Source organism: Nyctereutes procyonoides, unplaced genomic scaffold (genome assembly GCF_905146905.1).
Source record: "Nyctereutes procyonoides isolate TBG_1078 unplaced genomic scaffold, NYPRO_anot_genome, whole genome shotgun sequence".
NCBI classification, from domain to species: domain Eukaryota; kingdom Metazoa; phylum Chordata; class Mammalia; order Carnivora; family Canidae; genus Nyctereutes; species Nyctereutes procyonoides.
The window spans coordinates 40,422,224-40,442,435 of record NW_026575044.1 but is presented as its reverse complement, the minus strand read 5'-3'; the positions used below and the strand labels follow the sequence as shown (position 1 = coordinate 40,442,435).

Sequence of the window (20,212 nt, the reverse complement as noted above, 5' to 3'; positions counted from 1 at the left end):
TGTCTGGGAGTTCATGCTGCATTCCAGTGGGATTGAAGAGAACAACACTCAAATAAGTATATAAGCAAGAGCATATCAGAGAATGAAAGCTGTTACAAAGAAAATAAAATGGGGTTATGTGATTTTAAGTAATTTGAAAGGGGAGGGGCTACTTTAGGTAGATAGTCAAGGAAATTTTTAAACCAGTGCTTCTTAAACTCTACCATGCAAATGAACCACACGGGATCTTGTTAAAACGCAGATTCTGATGCAGTATGTGTAGGCGGGGCCTGGGATTCTGCATTTCCAACAAGACCCCATGTGACACCCGTGGGTCTTGGACCACACTTTAAAAGGCAGGGATCTTACGTATTTTTCCCCCGTGGCATTCCCGTACTTAAATCCTTTCAGGAAATTCTCATTGTGTACAGAGTAAAGTTCAGTCAGAGCATGTAAGTCCTTGCTCAAAAGTCTCCAGGGGCTTCCCATCTTCCTCAGAGCAAATTCCAAAGGATGTAAGTGGTTTACAAGCCTCCTCAAGACCTTCTCCACTCTGAAACTATCTGATCTCATCTCCCATTACTTCCCTTTCCCACTGCAGCTCTGGCTGCCCTGGTTTTACTGATGTTCCTGAAGTATGCCAAGCATGATCTTGCCATGAGGCCTTTGCAAGGCTAATCCCTGTGCTTTGAACACTCTTCCTCCAGAGAGCCACTCTTTAACTCAACTCTGTATACAAATTACCTTCTCAAGGTGTCCTATCTGATGATGTGAGGCCTATTCTCCTCTTTTTTTTTTTTTATTTACTTATGATAGTCACACACACAGAGAGAGAGAGAGAGGCAGAGAAACAGGAGGAGGGAGAAGCAGGCTCCATGCCGGGAGCCCGACGTGGGACTCGATCCCGTGCTCCAGGATCGCGCCCCGGGCCAAAGGCAGGCGCTAAACCGCAGAGCCACCCAGGGATCCCCCCTATTCTCCTCTTTAAAGTTGCAACCTACTCCCTATACCTCATTCCTGGTCTTCCTTATGCCCTCTTTTTTTTGCTTTTGCCATAACACTTAGCACCTTCTAACAGATGACAAAATTAATGTGTATATTATATGTATTGCTTATTTGTATTCTCCTGAGAGAGCTTTATTTTATAGTCAAATGGATCTCAAGTGCCTAACACATTGTGTGCCTGTGTGTGTGTGTGTGTGTGTGTGTGTGTGTGTGTGTGTAAAACGAACAGAATTGCATCCTTACATGGCTTGACTCTGGCCTTTCTCTCCAGACTATCTTTAACTGCTTCCTTCCCCATACTTAGTGGTCCAGCAGCCCTAAACTTCTAACAGTTGCATGAATACATCTTGGTTTGTTTTCTCTTCATGCTACACATTGCCCCTTCCAGGTCTCTCTGTTACTTGTCATTTAACCCTTCAATGTTCAGATCAAGATGCATTTACTTGTTTCCATTCTCAGGGCATTCTTGATAGTGTCTTGCTTTGTTACACCATTCTACTTGTATATATCTCTATTGTTGCACATTCCCTCCTTCATTTCAAGAGTTTATATATTGAACCAGTCAAGGTCTGCACAGGAAACAGAAGGTACACTCAGAAGAAATCATAAAAATAATTTTATGAAGGGGCCATTTGCAGAAGTGGGCAGAGGTAAGGAAATGGATCATTGGGTACAGGAGCTCAGTGAGTGTCAGGACACGAGAGGAGGGAGTTGGAATAGTAGAGGAACAGCCAGAGTGGCCATGCCAAAACAATGCCTCCCATTTGCTGAACTCAACCAGAAGCCACAGAGCTCCAGGGTGCCTGAAAGATGTAGTTCATAGATATTGAATTCTAAGGGGCACAGAGGAACATAGAGAATGGATTTGGGGGAAGGGTGGCAAACAAAGGCCAACCAGCACATGTGTTCATCTCCCCATTAGGTGAATGATTTCTGAGGGCAGGACCATTTCTCGTTCATTGTTGTATGACAGTGAACCTAGCACAGGGCCTGCTTCAGAGTGATCATTCAATAAGTTTTTGTGGAAAGAAGCTATAACATTAGGGCATATACTACATTTAGTTGAATATTTGTAGGAAGGTAGGCAGGAAGATGGTCAAATCTTCTTGACCATCTAAATTCAGGCAAGCCAAGTAAATTTTTGAGACAAGAAGTAATCCCGATACTCTGATGATACACAGGAGGTCATCGGGTAGGGTGACCAACTGTCCTGGTTTGCTTGGGATTGTCCTGGTTTGAGCACTGAAAGCCTTCAGTTTGAGAAACCCTCAATACCATGTCAACTGGGATACTTGGTCACCCTACAATTAGGGTCAGTTGAGAAATACAGATTCTGATTCCTCATGATAGGGCTTCATTAAGAGGTATTATTCAAAGGTGACTCAAGCTATTATGGCTTTTTGACAGTTATTTTGAGTTTTGTAAAACTTAGAATCTTCTCTGGCATGTGATAACTTCACTAATGAACCAGTCAAGAGGTCCTAAGAAAAACCCTACACTGCCTGTATTCTCCTAACCTCAAACCTTGCAAAACTGATCTAATCAGTATCTCAGGTGTAAAATTATGTACTCTAGCATATTTGTAGAAATAACAAGCCTTTATTTCCACAGGTTTCTGGGTGTATTTCCAAACATTTTGCCAGCCTTCTCCTCTGTAAACTGCAAGCGCCTTGTTCTAGCAGTCAACAGAAAGAATATGCACTCACAACTATTGTACCAGTGGCCATTTCTGATCTTTGTATCTGCTAAATGAGGAAATGGTTGAGAACAGTTTAAGACTTTTTGCAGCAAGTCTAACTTGCTCAACTTTTGGCCGAACTATAGAAACTCGATATGCTGTAAAACTGCCTGGTTCTTGAACCAGATAAACTCCTTTTATTAGTGAGAAACATCATATAGGTACTGATTTATGTATCCTTTATGTAAGTACAGGAAATATTTAGCCAAAATATAGTATTTTTAATTTATGAGAGATTTTAGAAACAAACTGGCAAGTGGATTGCTTTGAATTTTGGTGGGAAAGGCGAATGCTTCTGAAGCAAATTAAAAAAAAAGACCCAAGTGCTGAGTACAGTAACAGCATGCAGGTGATAATAATAAGCCAAACAACAGTTTGCTAAGAGGAATAAATAAACCAGTCACCAAAATTAAGATTTGCTTATGTGGTGTGATATTAAGGGAAATAGTTTGATTAATACTTAGGTTTAAATCGTTATTAATTTTTTTTTAAATTTTTTTTATTTATTTATGATAGTCACATAGAATGAGAGAGAGAGAGGCAGAGACACAGGCAGAGGGAGAAGCAGGCTCCATGCACCGGGAGCCCGACGTGGGATTCGATCCCGGGTCTCCAGGATTGCGCCCTGGGCCAAAGGCAGGCGCCAAACCGCTGCGCCACCCAGGGATCCCCTAAATCGTTATTAATTTTTATGATTATGGCAGTCACTGACATTTTTGGTGATAAAAATAAATAACTTAAATAATTGTAAAGCCAACTTTTTTTCAAAGTTTTAAAAAATTTACTTAAGCATCTTAATGTCACCATCACCTGGGAAAACAAATGAGAGTTACCTTTACTGGGTACACTGTGCCAGGCACCCTGTTAGACATTTTACATAATATATCATCTAATCCTTTTAACCCTATGATATGAATATTACCAACCCCATTTTATAAATAACACAAGGATCACAGAAGGTAAGTGATTTTTGCCCAGTGTCACAAAAATCTCTTTGTTCTTTCCACTGCATCATGTAATTACCTTAGAAACAAAACCAAAATCACTTAAAGACATGTAAAAATACCGTTCTGGTAACGACATTATTTTGCTTCTCTCTGTGTAATTTCATTGCATTTTGCTAATTAAATGTGAAGTTAAATAAGAAACTTGATATAGTACTATAAGATCTATAATGATGCTTTTTGTGTACTGTAGAGGTATTTGGACCTTTAGTGCTTGTTGAATGGTAGGTACTTGGTAATTCTACTCATTTTGTTAATTTGCTCATATATTTCAATTTCTGAAATAGTTGCCAAAAGTTGTTAAAAGGGAACAATGGGCATATTTTTAAAGTTTAATAAATCAAAACAACATGGGCACATGCTAAAGATTAATTTGGGATCATTTACATAATGGCATTCTGGTGGGGGAGGGAGGTGTTTTTTTTTTTTAAGTGCAGAAAAAGGAATGCAACCTATTTCTTGAAAGGGCATATGAGTGGATCTCATATTCTCACACATGGCTTTGTTTTCAAATTCTTGAAAGTGCAGAAATTCTTTTAATTTAAAGGTGAGCCCATGGAAAATCTGGAACAGCTGTAGAAAACCATAGAGGAACGCAGTGCCATGGCCACTTTCTTAGCTCGTGACACCACCCCAGGGAGATCTGACCCTCCACTCACCACTGTTCTAAATTATCAAAGAGAGGCACCTCTGTCCCCATTGCTACGAACGAGATGCTTCCATGGAATTCATTGTCTCATTAACTGATCCTGCTAAAGGTTAGTGAGCACAGAGGTATACTTGACAACCCCTTGGACACAAGAGGGACACCAGGCTGTCCAAGGAAGAAGGCTCAGGAAGAGTCTACGTTCACCCTATTAGACAGTAAGATTTGGAAAACAGCCATACCTCAAAATGCTATCTGAGGGACTTGGCCAAACATACCACCATGACTTTCTTCAAGGTCATGCAAAGTTTAAGTGATTTTTACAATCCCACATTCCAATGTGTCCTTCTCCATCGATGTATTTCCCATGGTAGTTCATCATTCTATATTTATGGCGTTTTTATTAGGTAACAGCATCTCATCTCTCTGAGTAATTGTGCTGCTGCATATTTTTGGAAACTTCCACCAGTCATAGTCTGGGACTGAGGGGTTTCATAAGTGTTGGGGGTGGTTTGAAAATCTTATTCTCGAATGAGACAGGTAAAAAATGGTCTTATTAGGATTTCTGTTTTCAATGTCCAGAGAAAAGTCCCTGGGAGAGAAAAACAATACAGAGCACTGGTAAGATCTGTACATTGGAAGTAGGGTAAGCTAGAGTAATCAGCTTAATCTAGCCATAAATAGTGTATGCAGCTCTTTGTTTCGTTATCATCAGTTAACTGAGGCCCATCAGGAACATGGATTGGAATCAGGGGGCTCCTCTAGAGTTTCCACCAATGCTGATTTCCACAAGCTGCCCTGAGAATGCCATGAACTGCCCAAGCATTCATACACATACATCCTGTCACAGTGATTCACTTCCTGCCTGTTTCCCCCACCACCACCCAACAATGGTTTTATAGGGATGGGCTATCTCCCTGCACTGACCCTCCTGGCGGTTTTGATGAAGACAAGAAATTGGTATAGCCAATTGGTATAGATTGGTATAGCCCAGGAGGTCACCTGAGCTTTGCTGACAGCCTCTGAAGAGGCCACCAGCATTTCCACATTCCTTGGTAAGGACAGGGAGTGGCTTTGTTCTGCCTTCCAAGAGGCTGGACTTCCACTGAGTTTGTCCTGCCTCATCTGAGAGGGGCTTCTCTGGTTCTCCAGGGAAGTGGGCAGAAGCAGCCAGAAGGGGACCATCTCATGTCCTAAAGGATATCACCTGTCACTCATATGTGCTCAAGTGCTGCCCTCTGGAGGCATCCATGCTACTGGCTCCAGAGGTCATCTCCACCTGGAGCTGGGAAACCCAATAGGCTTTAGGTCTTTGGAGAAGCAGGTGTTGCGAGGTCTGAAAGGAGCAGAGGTCATTTAGCTCCAGCTAAATTGTTGTCATGAAGGAATGGACCTACTGTAGAGAGAACACTCAGGTTTCCAAAAGAAGCTAGAAATACAAATTTTTGCCTGAAATTCCTGACTTTTCAAACTTGGCAACCTCACTCAGTTAAAAAACAAAAAAACAAAACAGAAAAACACTGTAACGGCAGGACCATGAGTAGTATATACAATGTCTTGTGCAAATTAGAAAAAAAAAGAAAAAGTACCCCTCTGGGCAGATAAAGCAGGGAAAAAAAAAAACAACAACAGTGTCAACGTGCCAAGTAAAAGGGTCCCTCTGAGCAGTTGCTCCCTGTGCTGCTAGGCTTAATGAGTGAGTCCTGGCTGGGTTTCAGCCTCCACTTGCCTGCTGGCTGGGCGCTTCATGGAGGTACACCCTACACAGCTGCAGGCAGCTCTCATACAGCTGCCAAGTGGGTCTGTATAAGCCAGATTCTGCCCCTGGGCCTCAGGTTCACAAACTCTGGATGATGGAAGAGGTAGCTAGAGAGAAGGGAAGCCAACAGAAATTGCAAGCCTACCCTTGCTAAGGGGCCATAAAACTTAAAAATATTTCTCCCTTCACTGAGTCCCCCAAACCTCCCCTCAGTCATCCTGAATGGTGAACATTGGATCACTAGATATTGTTATTTAACGTGACATTTCTTCTAAGGTCAATGCACTCTGTGAGAAGAATGTACTTCTTTATCAACTTTATCTTTTTTTGGTATATTTCATCTATTTATTTTTAATATCTTCCCTTTATTGGTCTACTATGTGTCATGGTACTTTACATAAATTATTTCTGACAATATCCTGACAAGACAATATAATCCCCCCTATTTTACAGATGAAGATCCTAAGGGTCAGAGAAGTACTTTTTCCTAAAACTACCTAGGAAATGACTATGTGCCAGGCTTCAATCCTAGGTCTGTCTCAGGAAGCTGTTGCTGCCCTAAGATGATATGATGACTTTGTTCCTTCTACTTGGGATGGCAGAGGCTCTCTTCTCTCCTGAAAATCTCTCAAGGAAGGTCTATGTTATTCAGGCACTTAGTGCATGGAGATCTACTATTTGGCCTTATCCCTTCCTCTTTCTGTTTTTTTTTAATTTTTATTTATTTATTCATGAGAGACATACAGAGAGGGAGAGTTATAGGCAGAAGGAGAAGCAGGCTCCCTGTGGGGAGCCCAATGCAGGACTTGATCCCAGGACCCCGGGATCACACAACCTGAGCCAAAGGCAGATGCTCAACCACCGAGCCATCCAGGTGCCCCTCTCTTTCTGTTTCTTAGTAAATGCAAGAACAATTCTTTTACAAAGTGAAGGATGTATTTGTGTAATGTATAACTTTGAAAATAGCAATATCACCAGATGTACATTTCCCAATGAGTGTTGTTCCTTCAAAATACTGGGTTGCCTTGGTGATCGGAGACTTATTCCAATGATGCGTTCATCAGTCATCACCTTTCCAAGACTTCTCTTTTGGAAGTACCTTCAAAGCCAGTTTACATACCATTCAAAGAAATAAGGCTCATCATTTCAGTGGCATCTACTGCTTTAATCCTTAAATGATAATATCCAGCCTTTTCAGCCACTCTGTTATCAGAGAGGAATACAAATAACTTAAAGCTATTTCTAAAAATTAATTAAGCCCAGTCTCAATGGAATTAGATTTGCCTCTTGAGAATTTTCACAAGAATATGCTGGATGTTTTTTTTTTAAATTTTTATTTATTTATGATAGTCACACACACAGAGAGAGAGGCAGAGACACAGGCAGAGGGAGAAGCAGGCTCCACGCACCAGGAGCCCGACGTGGGATTCGATCCCGGGTCTCCAGGATCGCGCCCTGGGCCAAAGGCAGGCGCCAAACCGCTGCGCCACCCAGGGATCCCTATGCTGGATGTTTTAATATTATCTCCAAAATAGGGGTTTCAAAACTATTCTGAGCCCACCAGCACCATTGGTTAGGTGTATGACCTTTAAAGAGACGTCATGTGTTGGACTGGAAAGGTCCTGACAAGTCATTCCAGCTAAATAAAGAATCAGGGTGGGGACGCCTGGGTGGCTTAGCAGTTGAGCATCTGACTTTGGCTCAGGTCATGATCTTGGGGTTCCGGGATCGAGTCCCACATCACGCTACCTGCAGGGAGCTGCTTCTCCCTCTGCCTGTCTCTGCTTCTCTGTCTCTCATGAATAAATAAATAAAATCTTAAAAAAAAAAAAGAATCAGGGTGGTAGACTAAGGTTTGAATCCGAACTCAGGAGCCAGACAGACTAGGCTCAAATATTCCGTTTGCCACTTACTAAGTATGTAAAGTTGCACAAATTACTTAATCTCTTCATGTCTCAGTTTCCTGTTTTGTAAAATGAAGATCATAATGGAATATGTAGGGGCTCCTAAAACAGTGAGTGATATGGAGCAAGTGCTATTTAAGTGCTGGCTACTCTTGAAATAACACATATCACACTTTACAGCATTACCCTGAATGATCAACATGTTAGGCATGTTGTGTTTTCTCTAAGTGGTCAGCCACAACTGTGGTAATAAAATGGTCTAATATAGGAAAAGTTATTTTGTTTCATTGTTAAATCTGTGAGTCAAAAGATTCTCTATGTACAGTCCAATTCATTTTATATTCAAGGAATCCATATGTAAATGGAGATGCCTAATACAGCATTACATCAATAGCCTGAAACAGCATCAATAGCTGAAACCTCTTGGGAACATATTCATTCAGCTCATGCCTCTGTACCTTTATGATAAAAACATATTTCTTATTCAGTGCAGGCCATCTTTGGGCAGGACTGGTGGTTAAGTCTTCCTGATATTAAGCTGAAATCTCTTTCCCTTATTATTTCTTCTCACTGAAATCCCTGGAGCTCTGTGGAACAAGTCCCATTACTTTGGAGGTCATATGCCTTAGAGCATTTTCTTTTCAGGAGAAGCAGTCTTAGTTCTTTTAGATCATTTCCCTTAAGATGTGGTTTCGTATCCTCTCTCCCTACTTATCTCACTGTTCTCAAAGGCCTTGATTTCTCCAATTCTTTTTAAGATGCCATACCCAGAAGTCAGCATAGTCCTTTATGTCATAGAAATGGGGTCTCCCTCCTTGTTTGGTGAATTACATTTTTATGAATGCAGTCTGGGAGTACATTCATTTTTATTTTCATTGAGTTCTTATTTTGACAGCATATTGCACATTTACTGAAGTGCCAACAGGAAAGAACTGTTAACCCAGATTCCTATATCCAGTGAAGATATTCTTTGGGATTGAAGGGAGAAAGGAAGTCATTCTTAGTGGCAAAAAAGTAAGAGAATTTACACCAGCAGATGTACACAAAAGAATGGCTAGGGAGGTTCTCAAACAAAGAAGGGAACCATGGAACATCCAGAAGAAAGAATATAGTAAGCAAAAATATAGTGAATATAATAAGATTTATTTCTCTTCTTTAGTTTTCTAAGTTATTTATGACTAAAGCAAAAATTATAACACTGATCTGATTCGACATGTATGTAGAAAAAATATTTAAGACAATCATTTTAGGTGCTCCTGGGTGGCTCAGTCAGTTAAGTATCTAACTCGTGATTTTGGCTCAGGTTATGATCTCAGGGTCATGAGATTGAGTCCCATTTTGGGCTCCATGCTGGGCATAGAGCCTGCTTAAGTTTCTCTCTGTCCCTCTCCCTCTGCCCCCTCACCTGCCCTGCTTGTGCACTTGTGCTCTCTCTCTCAAGAGAAAGACAATTATTTTATACATGGTATAAAGTAAAGAGAGAAAATGTTTTCATACTTCACTTGAACTGGGAAAACAATGACACCAGTGTACTGTGATCAGCTATATATGTATAATGTCACACCTACAGCAACCACTAAAAAAGCCCAGCAAAGAAATATAGTTTAAAACACTATAGATAAATCAAAATTAAACAATAAAAAATGTTTATGTGGCCAATATGAAGGTAGGAAAATAAAACAAAAACAAAAAATCCCAAAAAGAATAAAAAAATAAAATAGTAGCCCTCACATATCAATATTTACATTAAAAACAAATTGCCTAAATATATCAATTAAAAGACAGATACTGACAGAGAAGATTAAAAACATGATCTAAGGGACGCCTGGGTGGCTTAGTGGTTGGGTGCCTGCCTTCGGCTCGGGGCATGATCCTGGGGTCCAGGATCGAGTCCTACATCGGGCTCCCTGCATGGAGTCTGCTTCTCTCTCTGCCTTGTGTCTCTGCCTCTCTGTCTGTGTCTCTCATGAATAAATAAAAAATCTTTTTTAAAAAAATGACCTAATATTGCTGTCCATAAGAAATTCAGTCCAAATGCAATTATATAGGTAAGTTAAAAAATAAAAAGATGGAAAGGGATGCATCATGCAAACACCAATGAAAGGAGGCACAAGTGCTATGTTTATATTAGATGATTCTGACTTTACAGCAAATAAAATTACCAAGGACTGAGAGAAATATTCTATAGTAATGAAAGGGCCATTCCACCAAGAAGTCATAGCAATCCCACATGTCTGCATACTCCAACAGAGCTGCAAAACATGTGAAGCAAAAACTAACAGAACTCAAAGAAATAAACAAATCCACAATTAAAATTGGACAACATCCCTCTCTCAACAATTGATAGATGAACTAGATAGAAAACCATCATTGTTATAGAAAGACTCATCATCACCAACAAGCAAGAGGATCTAATCATCCTTCAAGTAATAAGCATGCTAAGGATCCTAGTGGAAAAAGTGGACAACATAAAGGAATGATGTGTATGTAAGCAGAGAAATGGGAACTCTAGTAAAGAATTGAAAATAAATGCTAGAAATAAAAAACACTGGAAGAGAAATGAAGAATCCCTTTCCTGGGTTCATTAACAGACTGAATGTAGACATGGAAAGAAAAAATATGCTTGAAGATATGTCAATAGAAACTTCCAAAACTGAAAAAATAAAGAGAAAAAATAATGAAAAAGAACAGAATGTGTAAGAACTGTGGGACAATTACAAAAGGTATAACATACATTTAAGGGGACTGCCAGGAGAAAAAAGAGAGAAAGGAGGGGTGCCTGGGTGGTTCAGTCAGTTAAGCGTCTGCCTTCAGCTGAGGTCATGACGCCAGGATCCTGGGATGGAGCCCCGTGTTGGGCTCCCTGCTCAGCAAGGGAGTCTGCTTCTCTCTCTCTCTCTCTCTCTCTCTCATAAATAAATAAATAAGTAAGATAAGATAAATAAATAAATAAATAAATAAATAAAATATTTTTAGAAGAGAGAGAGAAAGGAAAAGAGGAAATATTGGATATAATAATGGTTGAGAATTTTCCAAAATTAATGACAGGTACACACCACAGATTCAGGAAACCCAGACACCACCAAAAATCTATATTTATTTATTTATTTATTTATTTATAAATTTTTATTTATTTATGATAGTCACAGAGAGAGAAAGAGAGAGAGGCAGAGACATAAGCAGGCTCCATGCACCGGGAGCCCGATGTGGGATTCGATCCCGGGTCTCCAGGATCACGCCCTGGGCCAAAGGCAGGCGCCAAACCGCTGCGCCACCCAGGGATCCCAAAAATCTATATTTAATAATCACATTCAAGCTGCAGAAAATCAAAGACAAAGAGAAATTCCTGAGGGGTGGAAAACATCTTACATCTTAGAGAAATAAGGATAAGAATTACACTGACTTCTCTTCAGGAAGTATGCAAGCAAGAAAGTGGAGTGAAATATTTGAAGTGTTGAAACGCTAACCTAGATTTCTGGATTCAGCGAAACCATCCTTCAAAAGCGGAGAAGAAATAAGGAATCTCTCAGACAAGCAAAATTTGAAGGAATTTGCAGACCTGTCACCAATATGCTTGTCTCATAAGAAAGAAATTCTTCAAGAGAAGGGAAGTGATTTAGTTCAGAAACTCAGATCTATGTAAAGAAAAGAAGAGCATTAGAGAAAGAATAAATGCTGGTAAATAAAATATTTTATTTTTCTTATGTTAATCTGCTAGATAATATTCAAAATAACAACAGTAACAGTGTATAGAGTGATTGTAGTGTATATATAAGTGAAATGTGAAGGATGACAGAAATGTTATAAGGGAAGAGAAGGATGAGTTGGGAATAAAGTATCTGTACTATCTGCGAAGCAGGATAGTGTTATCTGAAGATGGTCTTGAATTTGTCATCAACATATATTATAAAGTCTAGGTTAATCACTGAATTTAAAAAAATGAGTATAATTGATACACTGAGAAGATAAAATGGAATCATAAAATTCTCAATTAAAGACAGAGAAGGCAGAAAAAGAAGGGAAGAAAAAGAATGAGTGAATGGACAGGGGCAACAAATAGAAAACAGTAACAAATGTAGGAAATACTAACCCAACTATACCAATAATCACTTTAAAAGTTAGTGTTCTAAATATACCAATTAACAGAGACTGGCAAGAGTGGATAGAAAAACAATACCTAACAATATGCTATCTATTAAAAAAACCCACTTTAAAAATAAAGACACAGATAGATTACAAATAAAGGGATGTAGAAATATAAGAAAGCAGGAGAAGCTATATTAATTTCAGAGAAGACAAGAAAAATGGTCATGGATAAAGAGAGACATTACATAATGATAAAAGATCAATCTCCAAGAAGGCATAAAAATTCTTATTATACAGGGCACGTGGTGGCTCAGTGGTTGAGCATTTGCCTTTGGCTCAGGTCATGATCCTGGGATCCTCGGATGGAGTTCCACATCAGGTTCCCTCCGGGGAGCCTGCTTCTCTCTCTGCTTGTGTCTCTGCCTCTGTCTCTGTGTTTCTCATGAATAAATAAATAAAATCTTACAAAAAAATTTTTACTATGTATATGCCCAAAAATACAGAATCAAAATAATGTGAGAAATGGAACTGCAAGGGGAAACAGATGAATCCACTATTAGAGTTGGAGACCAACATCCCTCTATTAGAAATGGACAGATCCAGCAGGCAGAAAATCAATAAGGACATAGCTGAACCCAACAGCACCATCAATCTACTGGGTGCTAATTGACATCTATAGAATACTGCATCTGACAGTAGGAAATTACATTTTTCTCAAACTCAAACAGAACATACACTAAGATAGTTTACATTATGGGGTCATAAAAACATACCTTAGCACATTAAAAAAATAGGTTTCATATATTTCATATATATTTCATATATAAAGTATGCTCTCATACTACAGGGAATTAAATTAGAAAAAAGAACAGAAGCCTAGCTGGAAAATCACAAAATATTTGAGATTAAATAATATACTTCTAAATAGCAGATGGATCAAAGAATTCTCAAGAAAAATTAAAACATATCTGGAACTAGATAAAAACATAAATGCAACCTATCAAAATGAGGGGGATAAGTCCAGAGCAATGCATAGAGAGAAATCTATAGCACCAAATACATATATTAGAAAAGAAGGAAGATTAAAATAATATAATCTGTTGCCTTAGGAAACTTGAAAAAGAAGTGGTATGTTGGGATCAGGCACAAGCAGGGCTAAAGAGTCCAAGCAAGCTGCATGAGAAGGAAGTCCCCCGTGTCATAAGTTGCACCAGAGCCTCTCCCTCAGCTCCTTGGGATCCTTATGACCAGCTGTTAGAAGAGTAAAAAGGCTGAATTTGGTTCAAGGATAGGTCAGCTTGGTATGGTGAACTATGATACAATGCAGCACTGCTCAAAGGTAGACTAGAAAGATAACCGAGAAAGAAGTGCTTCCGAAGGGCAGAATTTCTGGTAGTGCAATTGGTCTTCCACTTTGTGTAGAAGGAGAAGTGGTCTGGGATTAGAAAACATGTGGACTCAGGGAGTGGTGACCAATTAGTTCACTGATTTTTTTGATGCCCTGGAAAAGGAAACATCAGGCTAAATATCACTCCCCTATCTGAGAATACCTATTATAGAAAAGAAAAAACACCAAACAACCAAGAAAACAGGATGACTTGGTCAGTTGACATCAGTCTGCCTCTGTCTTGTCTACCTAAGTGCTGGCACAATAGGCACACGAATGGAGTAGTCATTGTGGCAGAGATAGAAACTGTACACAAGCCCAACAGCATAGCTGTTGACAACTGCAGAGCAGCACTGCTCTCAAGGAGATCAATTGGCTTCTTAATGTCAAGTAGTCTAATTGGATCCCTTCTACTCTGGAAAGACTAGTGACTCATCTTGATTGGACCAGACACATATTTTGGTCATGAGTTTGCCTTTGCTTGCAGAGCTCTAGCCAACACCATATCTGGGTATTTATTCTACTGACATGGGATCCCACATAATATTACATTGGACTAGGGGTTCCTGGGTGGCTCAGTTAGTTAGGTGTCTGCCTTCAGCTCAGGTCATGAGCTAAAGGTCCTGGATTGAGCCCCACATTGGGCTCCCTGCTCAGTGAGGAGTTTGTTTTTCTCTCTGCCTCCTCCTCCCTGCTTGTGCTGTCTCTCTCTCACACACACAAATAAAAATTTTTTAAAAAAAATTATATTGGACCAAGGGACCCACTCTACAGGGAAGGAGGTGCAGTGACCAGTGATGATCAGCAGTATAAGAGTAGGCATATAGCCACAGAATCTAGTGGTCCAGGACCTAGTGATCAAAAGATTCCACAAGCTTTCTTGCTGATAGAGCAATGGAAAAGCCTGTTGAAGATGCCTTTGAGAGGCCAGCTGGGACATCATAGCCAGTGAAGATAGGGTACCATCCTCCAGGATGCAGCATATGCTGCAAACAAAGGACCCATTATATGCTGCGAGATCTCTTAAGCAGAGCCCATGGGTCTAATAAACTAAGGGTGGTAGTTCTCACCTTAATTCCCAGTCATTTGCTCTTTAATTTGTGCTTCATACCCCCACCTTGGACAATGTATATTTAGAGAACTTGGCTTCGAGAGAGGGACTGCTCCCACCAGTGGGCACAGCAAGAAAGCTATTAAATTTCTATGTATGCCACCCAATTGTGGTGCATTCCTTATGCTAAGAGAGCAATAGTCAAGTAAAGGAATCACCACCCATAATAAGTAAGGGATCCTGGTCACCAGAGGAGAAGCTGCAGGAAGAATATGGAAAGACTATGTTTGGCATCCAGGTAATATGCTGTAATATGTTTGGTGCTCTTTCACTCATTTTTTTGAGAGTAAAGGGTTAAGTGCAGGAGCCACACCCAGACAAGGCCCTGGTGACTGGGGGCTCAGACTTCTCAAAAATAAGGATCTGGGTCATTCTGCCCAGTAAGTTACCTCCATCAACAGAGGTGTCGAAGATGAGGGAAATCTAGATTGGACAGTGGAGGGAGCTGTTAACTATTTGTGGCCTCAAGATCAGCTTCTGGAGCGGGGACTATAGTTTGTCCCTTGAATATTCCTTTTGTAAGATTGTCTCAGGAAGAGAGATCCATCTGACTCTTCAGTTTGCTTCTCTCAAAACTTACACAAAGCCAGTAGAAGGGTAGACTGCAGTGGAAGCTGTGAAGCACTGCCTACATCTCCCCTCTGGCCTTATACTTCAGAACCAAGGTCCTCACCACTCCCCCCCCCCCCACGAGCTGGGAGTGTTGACAGCTAATAGTCTGCAACGGAGTTCCCCCTCCCAGGGTTGCTGCTGGCCAAGGACAGCCACCTTGTTCAAAGTCATACCACTTTTCTGGGGAAAGTGACTACCAATTAGTGAAAAGTTTTAAAGGTCCAAATTCCTTGTCCCAATTTGAGACATCTCTGCAGGGTCATCCTCACTCCAGAATAGTTGTGGGATCAGCTGAGTTCTTTGTGACTGCATCACAGCCCAACTTCTCCCTCCACCTAATCCTGATTTCTTCCTTTCTCCATGCATGTGATCTGGAGAACACACTTGAATAAACTTCCTGCACATACACCTCAAACTCGGAGTCTATTTCCCATGAAAACCAATCTGCAACAATCCAAAGAGTTGGAACTATCCCTTCCACTATCTTCTTAAACACAAATAAGGTGTTTTTAAGGAAAAAAAAAACTTTTACTGTTCTCTTTTTATTTGGGGTATTCACCTTCTTGATATATTTTTTTAAAGGTTTATTTGGGGGGGGAGGGGCAGAGGGCAAGACAGACAATCTCCAATGGACTCCCCATTGAGCAGGGAGCCCAGTGTGGGACTTGATTCCCAGGACCCAAAGATCATGACCTGAGCCAAAATCAAGAGTCAACTGCTTAACCAACTGAGCCACCCAGATGCCCCACTTTCTTGATATTATTACCACCTTAACACAGTCATATTTTCATCCTTGGCTCTAAGCTCTGCTTTTCATGCTATATTTGTCATTAGAAAGCAAGGACTTACTGGTGGCTCAGTCAGTTAAACGTCTGCCTTTGGCTCCGGTCACAATCCCACGTCCTGGGATGGGTCCTGTGTCTCCGCAAAGCAAAGAGCCTGCTTCTCCCTTTCCCTCTGCCCGCCACTCCCCCTGCTTCTGTGTGCTCTCTGTTAAATAAAAAATAAAATCTTAAAAAAAAAAAAGCAAGGGCTTATACATGAGGTCTCTATACAGTTCACATGGGTTTCTTTGGTATGCTTCCTGCTTCGTTATTGGGGCCATTTGTAATAGTCCAGTGGAAATTACTTCTTTAGTTCTTCCCAATCTCTACAGCTATGTTTCCTCATCTGCAAAAAGTTATCTATAAGCTTTTTTTGAGTTTCTTGTGTTCTACTTTTGTAAAGACTAGGCCATATGTAAAGACTAAGACCCAGCCAGACATATATGATTAATGTCTCTTAAAATTCAATTTTGAATGTCAGTCTGGTTCTGCTCTTGTCATTCCCTGGTCCCCTCCATCCTCTAAAGTATAAGCCCATTGAGAAGCAAGATTAATATAATAGTTCATTGTGAAGTTCTTCTTAGCAGTAAATGGGATTCAGAAATATTCTGGAACTCCCTTCCCTTGTGTGGGATGGATTGTGCCCTCAGGGCAACCTTTCAAGTACTGGGCTATAGCCTCCACAGTTGATCCCATGGCATTTGGGCAGCCTGACTGCTGGGCTTCAGCCCGAGTTCCTGGTTTTTACTCCTATCCTCTGCTGGGATAGGAGCCAAGACTGAAACTAGTCCAGTTGGCTGAGGCTCTGACCCTTTTTCTTAGTTTCTGCCAACTTTCTTTGTCTCTGGTTATTTCTACCTTGATCCATGTGTAGATTCTTGGGCCAAGATTCTGGTCAACAGGATGCCAGGAAATCTTGCTTCCCAGAATGCCATACTCCTTACCTTGCCCTCAGGTCAGGCCCTTCAGGCTGATGCTGGCCCAAATTTCACCTGTATCCCCTACAACCGCACCTGAATCTACACCAGGACCCTGAACCTGAACCGTTAGCATCTGCAGCCTGGGTGAGTTCCCCTGCTCTGTGCCAGCCACCTCAGCAAAATTCTTTCTCACAGCAAATGCCCACATACCCATCACTTCAGCTAGTACTACTGCTTTGACAAATTAGTCCCTGTTAATGAGAATTAAGCTCAGAGTAGTAGTTCCCTGATTAGATCTACCACCCTCTGAAGGGTAAAATTGCTGGCAAAGCAAGTGAAAAATTTTCCAGAATTTCAGCATTTATCTGAATGGGACTTTGTATGAAGATTTAATTTAGGTTTAGTTGTGACCAAAATACCTTGCCTGTTTCATAGTTTTGTTGCCTATTACCAAAACATTAGTCTAGGCCGCCATCATAGCAAATAGATGATCTACCCACAATTATTTTACATTTTCTCTAATTTCAGATTTATAGATATTCAAATGGGTAGCTTTCTTATTTCAAAGCAAGAAAAGCTTAATTTAGAACAGGGAACAATTAGTATTAACACATACACAAGCCATAGTGAAAGAGTTTCCTGGGACTATAAAATAGAGAACCACTTACATGCCGAATGCTCTGGCATCAAGTACAGGGGAACTATAGAGGGGAAAATCAAGTATCTCAAGAATTGAGATGTTCTAAGAATTAGCACATAGATACTGGCTTGTAATAAAACAAAGGTTATAATACAGTGTAACTAAAATGTTAGCTGATCTTTCAAAGACAGATGAGTAGCTTAAAATGTATTATTTTACAATTTACTAAACTAAGATCTTATATTTGTAAATATTTACTCAAAATCATTTAGTTAGCTTAATCTCTTAAGGAAACTATGTCTTGCTTGGGCCATTATTAAATTTTATTCTGTAGCCCAGGCATACATCTGGCTCTGGATAATACATAGCACATAATTTATGCACAATTGAAGAATCATCATCTGCTAGTGATGAAGTCAGAGAATAGTCAAAACTACATAATTTACCACCACCCAACTGCAAGCTTATGCTTTACAACACTACCTTTCCTGAGCCCGATAACTGGCTGCACAGTTCTCCTTCAAACCAACATTCGGTTAAATGAAAAGTAATGGCTAGGATGACCCACTGGCCAATTCGACCTCATCATGCTAGAAGAATGACTTGAATTTAGGGCATACTAAGTGAAGCAAAATAATATAAGGCCACCAAAGAAGTGACAAGGGAATCGCATGGCTGTTTGTCCCAAGAAGCCAGGCTACCTTCCTTCAGGTCAACGGTTGTCCACCAAAGCCGGGCACAAGGTGAGCCAGGAACTGAAGCAACAGGGCTCTTTATTCAACCTAAAGCACTCCAGGTCTGCTTTTGAGAATCAAATACCAAAACTCACATTAAAAGCATCTTTAAAATTCTATAATTGAGCCAGAGATTTGGAAATAGAAGTATCTAGACAAACTGGGGGTAAGAGGATAGCAAGTCCTCTAACTCAAGATCTCACAAAACGGAAGCAGGGAACTCGGCAAGCCAGTCGACTTCTCTCCACGGGCTTGCGGAAGAAAGCGACTTTAATACAAGTTGGTTTTTTTCATGATCCGAAGAAACTCTTCCTCGTTCACCTCGCCATCTCCATCCCGATCGGCTTCATCTATCATTTCCTGTAGCTCCTCGTCAGTGAGATTTTCCCCTAACTCAATGGCCACGCGCTTTAGGTTTTTGAAAGAGATCTTCCCAGTTTCATCGTCATCAAAGAGCCTGAAAGCCTTCAGGATCTCTTCTTTGGTGTCCTTCTCGGCCATCTTCTGAGTCATCACGGCCAAAAAGTCATTGAAGCTGATTTTCCCCGTGCCTTCCTTGTCTACTTCGGAGATCATCTTCTTCATCTCTTCCTTCCTGGGCTCGAAGCCCAGCGCTCTCATGGCCACCTTCAGCTCCTTCACGTCAATGGTCCCACTTCCGTCGGCATCGAAGAGGTCAAATGCTTCGCGAACTTCTTGCTTCTGATCTTCAGTGAGCTCAGGCTTAGGGCCCGCCTTTCTCTTCTGGCTGGTAGAGGCCACGTTTGACTTCTTGAAGCCGGAAGCCATCCTCCTCGGGCAGTTGTTCCCTTCAACGGCACCACCGCAGCCACTGCGCTTGCGCAGACGGGACCCCACTTAGAGCGCAGGCGCGACCCCACTTAGAGCGCAGGCGCGGGACCTCCCAGAGCATCCCAGAGCTTCCCCTTGCGCTCTGCAGGGAGGCCTGGCTCGCTACCGCCCACCCGCCCACCCGCGCTGTCTGCGAGATCTTATCCGTGTTGCACTCCACGGTTCCCTCTATTATCACCCAGTTTCCACGAGCTGAGAGGTGGGCCGGCAAGAAGTGCCGGTAGCCACAGTTGTCTTCCACGATGCATTGCCACTTCCTGTTCTGGCTAGCGCATTTGCTAGCATCCAGAGGACCAGGTTTATAGTGTTATTTGGAAGTCCTTCTCTTCCTTTTCCATACAAATTAAAATAAACAAACGGACAAGCAAAACAAAAAACCCTCTTGGAGTTAAACAACAACAACAACAAAACAACACAACAACAAACAGGTCCTCTCTTAGTCTGAGGTTACCTAAAGCTAAATTTAGGATAATCAAGATGGAGCTTGATCCCTTGGCATTAAATGTGGGGAAGAAGGAGAGACGATATTAAGTCACAGCATGTGTTCAACTTGTCATAAATGGAAAACATAAAATGGAAAAAGTTATGTATAAAATTTGTAGAAGTTTGTCTCCTGACATTACTCTCAAAATAGTAAAACTTCATTGGCTTATTCAGCACAGGTTGAAATAAATATGAAATGTACTATTCAAATGTATGATTAACTTTCAGTGTTTCAATCTTACATACTCCATCATAATTACGATCAAATAACAGTCTTAATCTCATTCACTAGGCTTTTCATTTGGAGGGGGGTTCAAGTACTATTTTCTGGTATTTTTTAAAGACTAGCAGTGTATTACTCTCACTTTGTTATCTTGTGCGTGCTGTGCTGAAACCCCCACTCTGATTGCCCTACTTTGGCAGTGGAACTGGAAGCTTACCTTGCAGTACATGTTGGAACTAGAAATTGCTTCCTGAGAACAAAGGGGCAAGAGAAAATTGGGAGCTTTTTAAGTGAAAAGAAAGGAA

The 20,212-nt window shown here is 40.9% G+C and overlaps 1 protein-coding gene across 1 annotated transcript; it reads right to left on the bottom strand.

Annotated features, from left to right (window-relative positions):
* Window positions 1–18,619: 18,619 nt before the first annotated feature.
* CETN1 (centrin 1) lies at window positions 18,620–19,138 on the bottom strand. Its single transcript, XM_055323456.1, has one exon. It carries the CDS (start codon window positions 19,136–19,138, stop codon window positions 18,620–18,622), a length of 519 nt encoding a protein of 172 aa, XP_055179431.1.
* Between the last annotated feature and the right edge of the window lie 1,074 nt (window positions 19,139–20,212).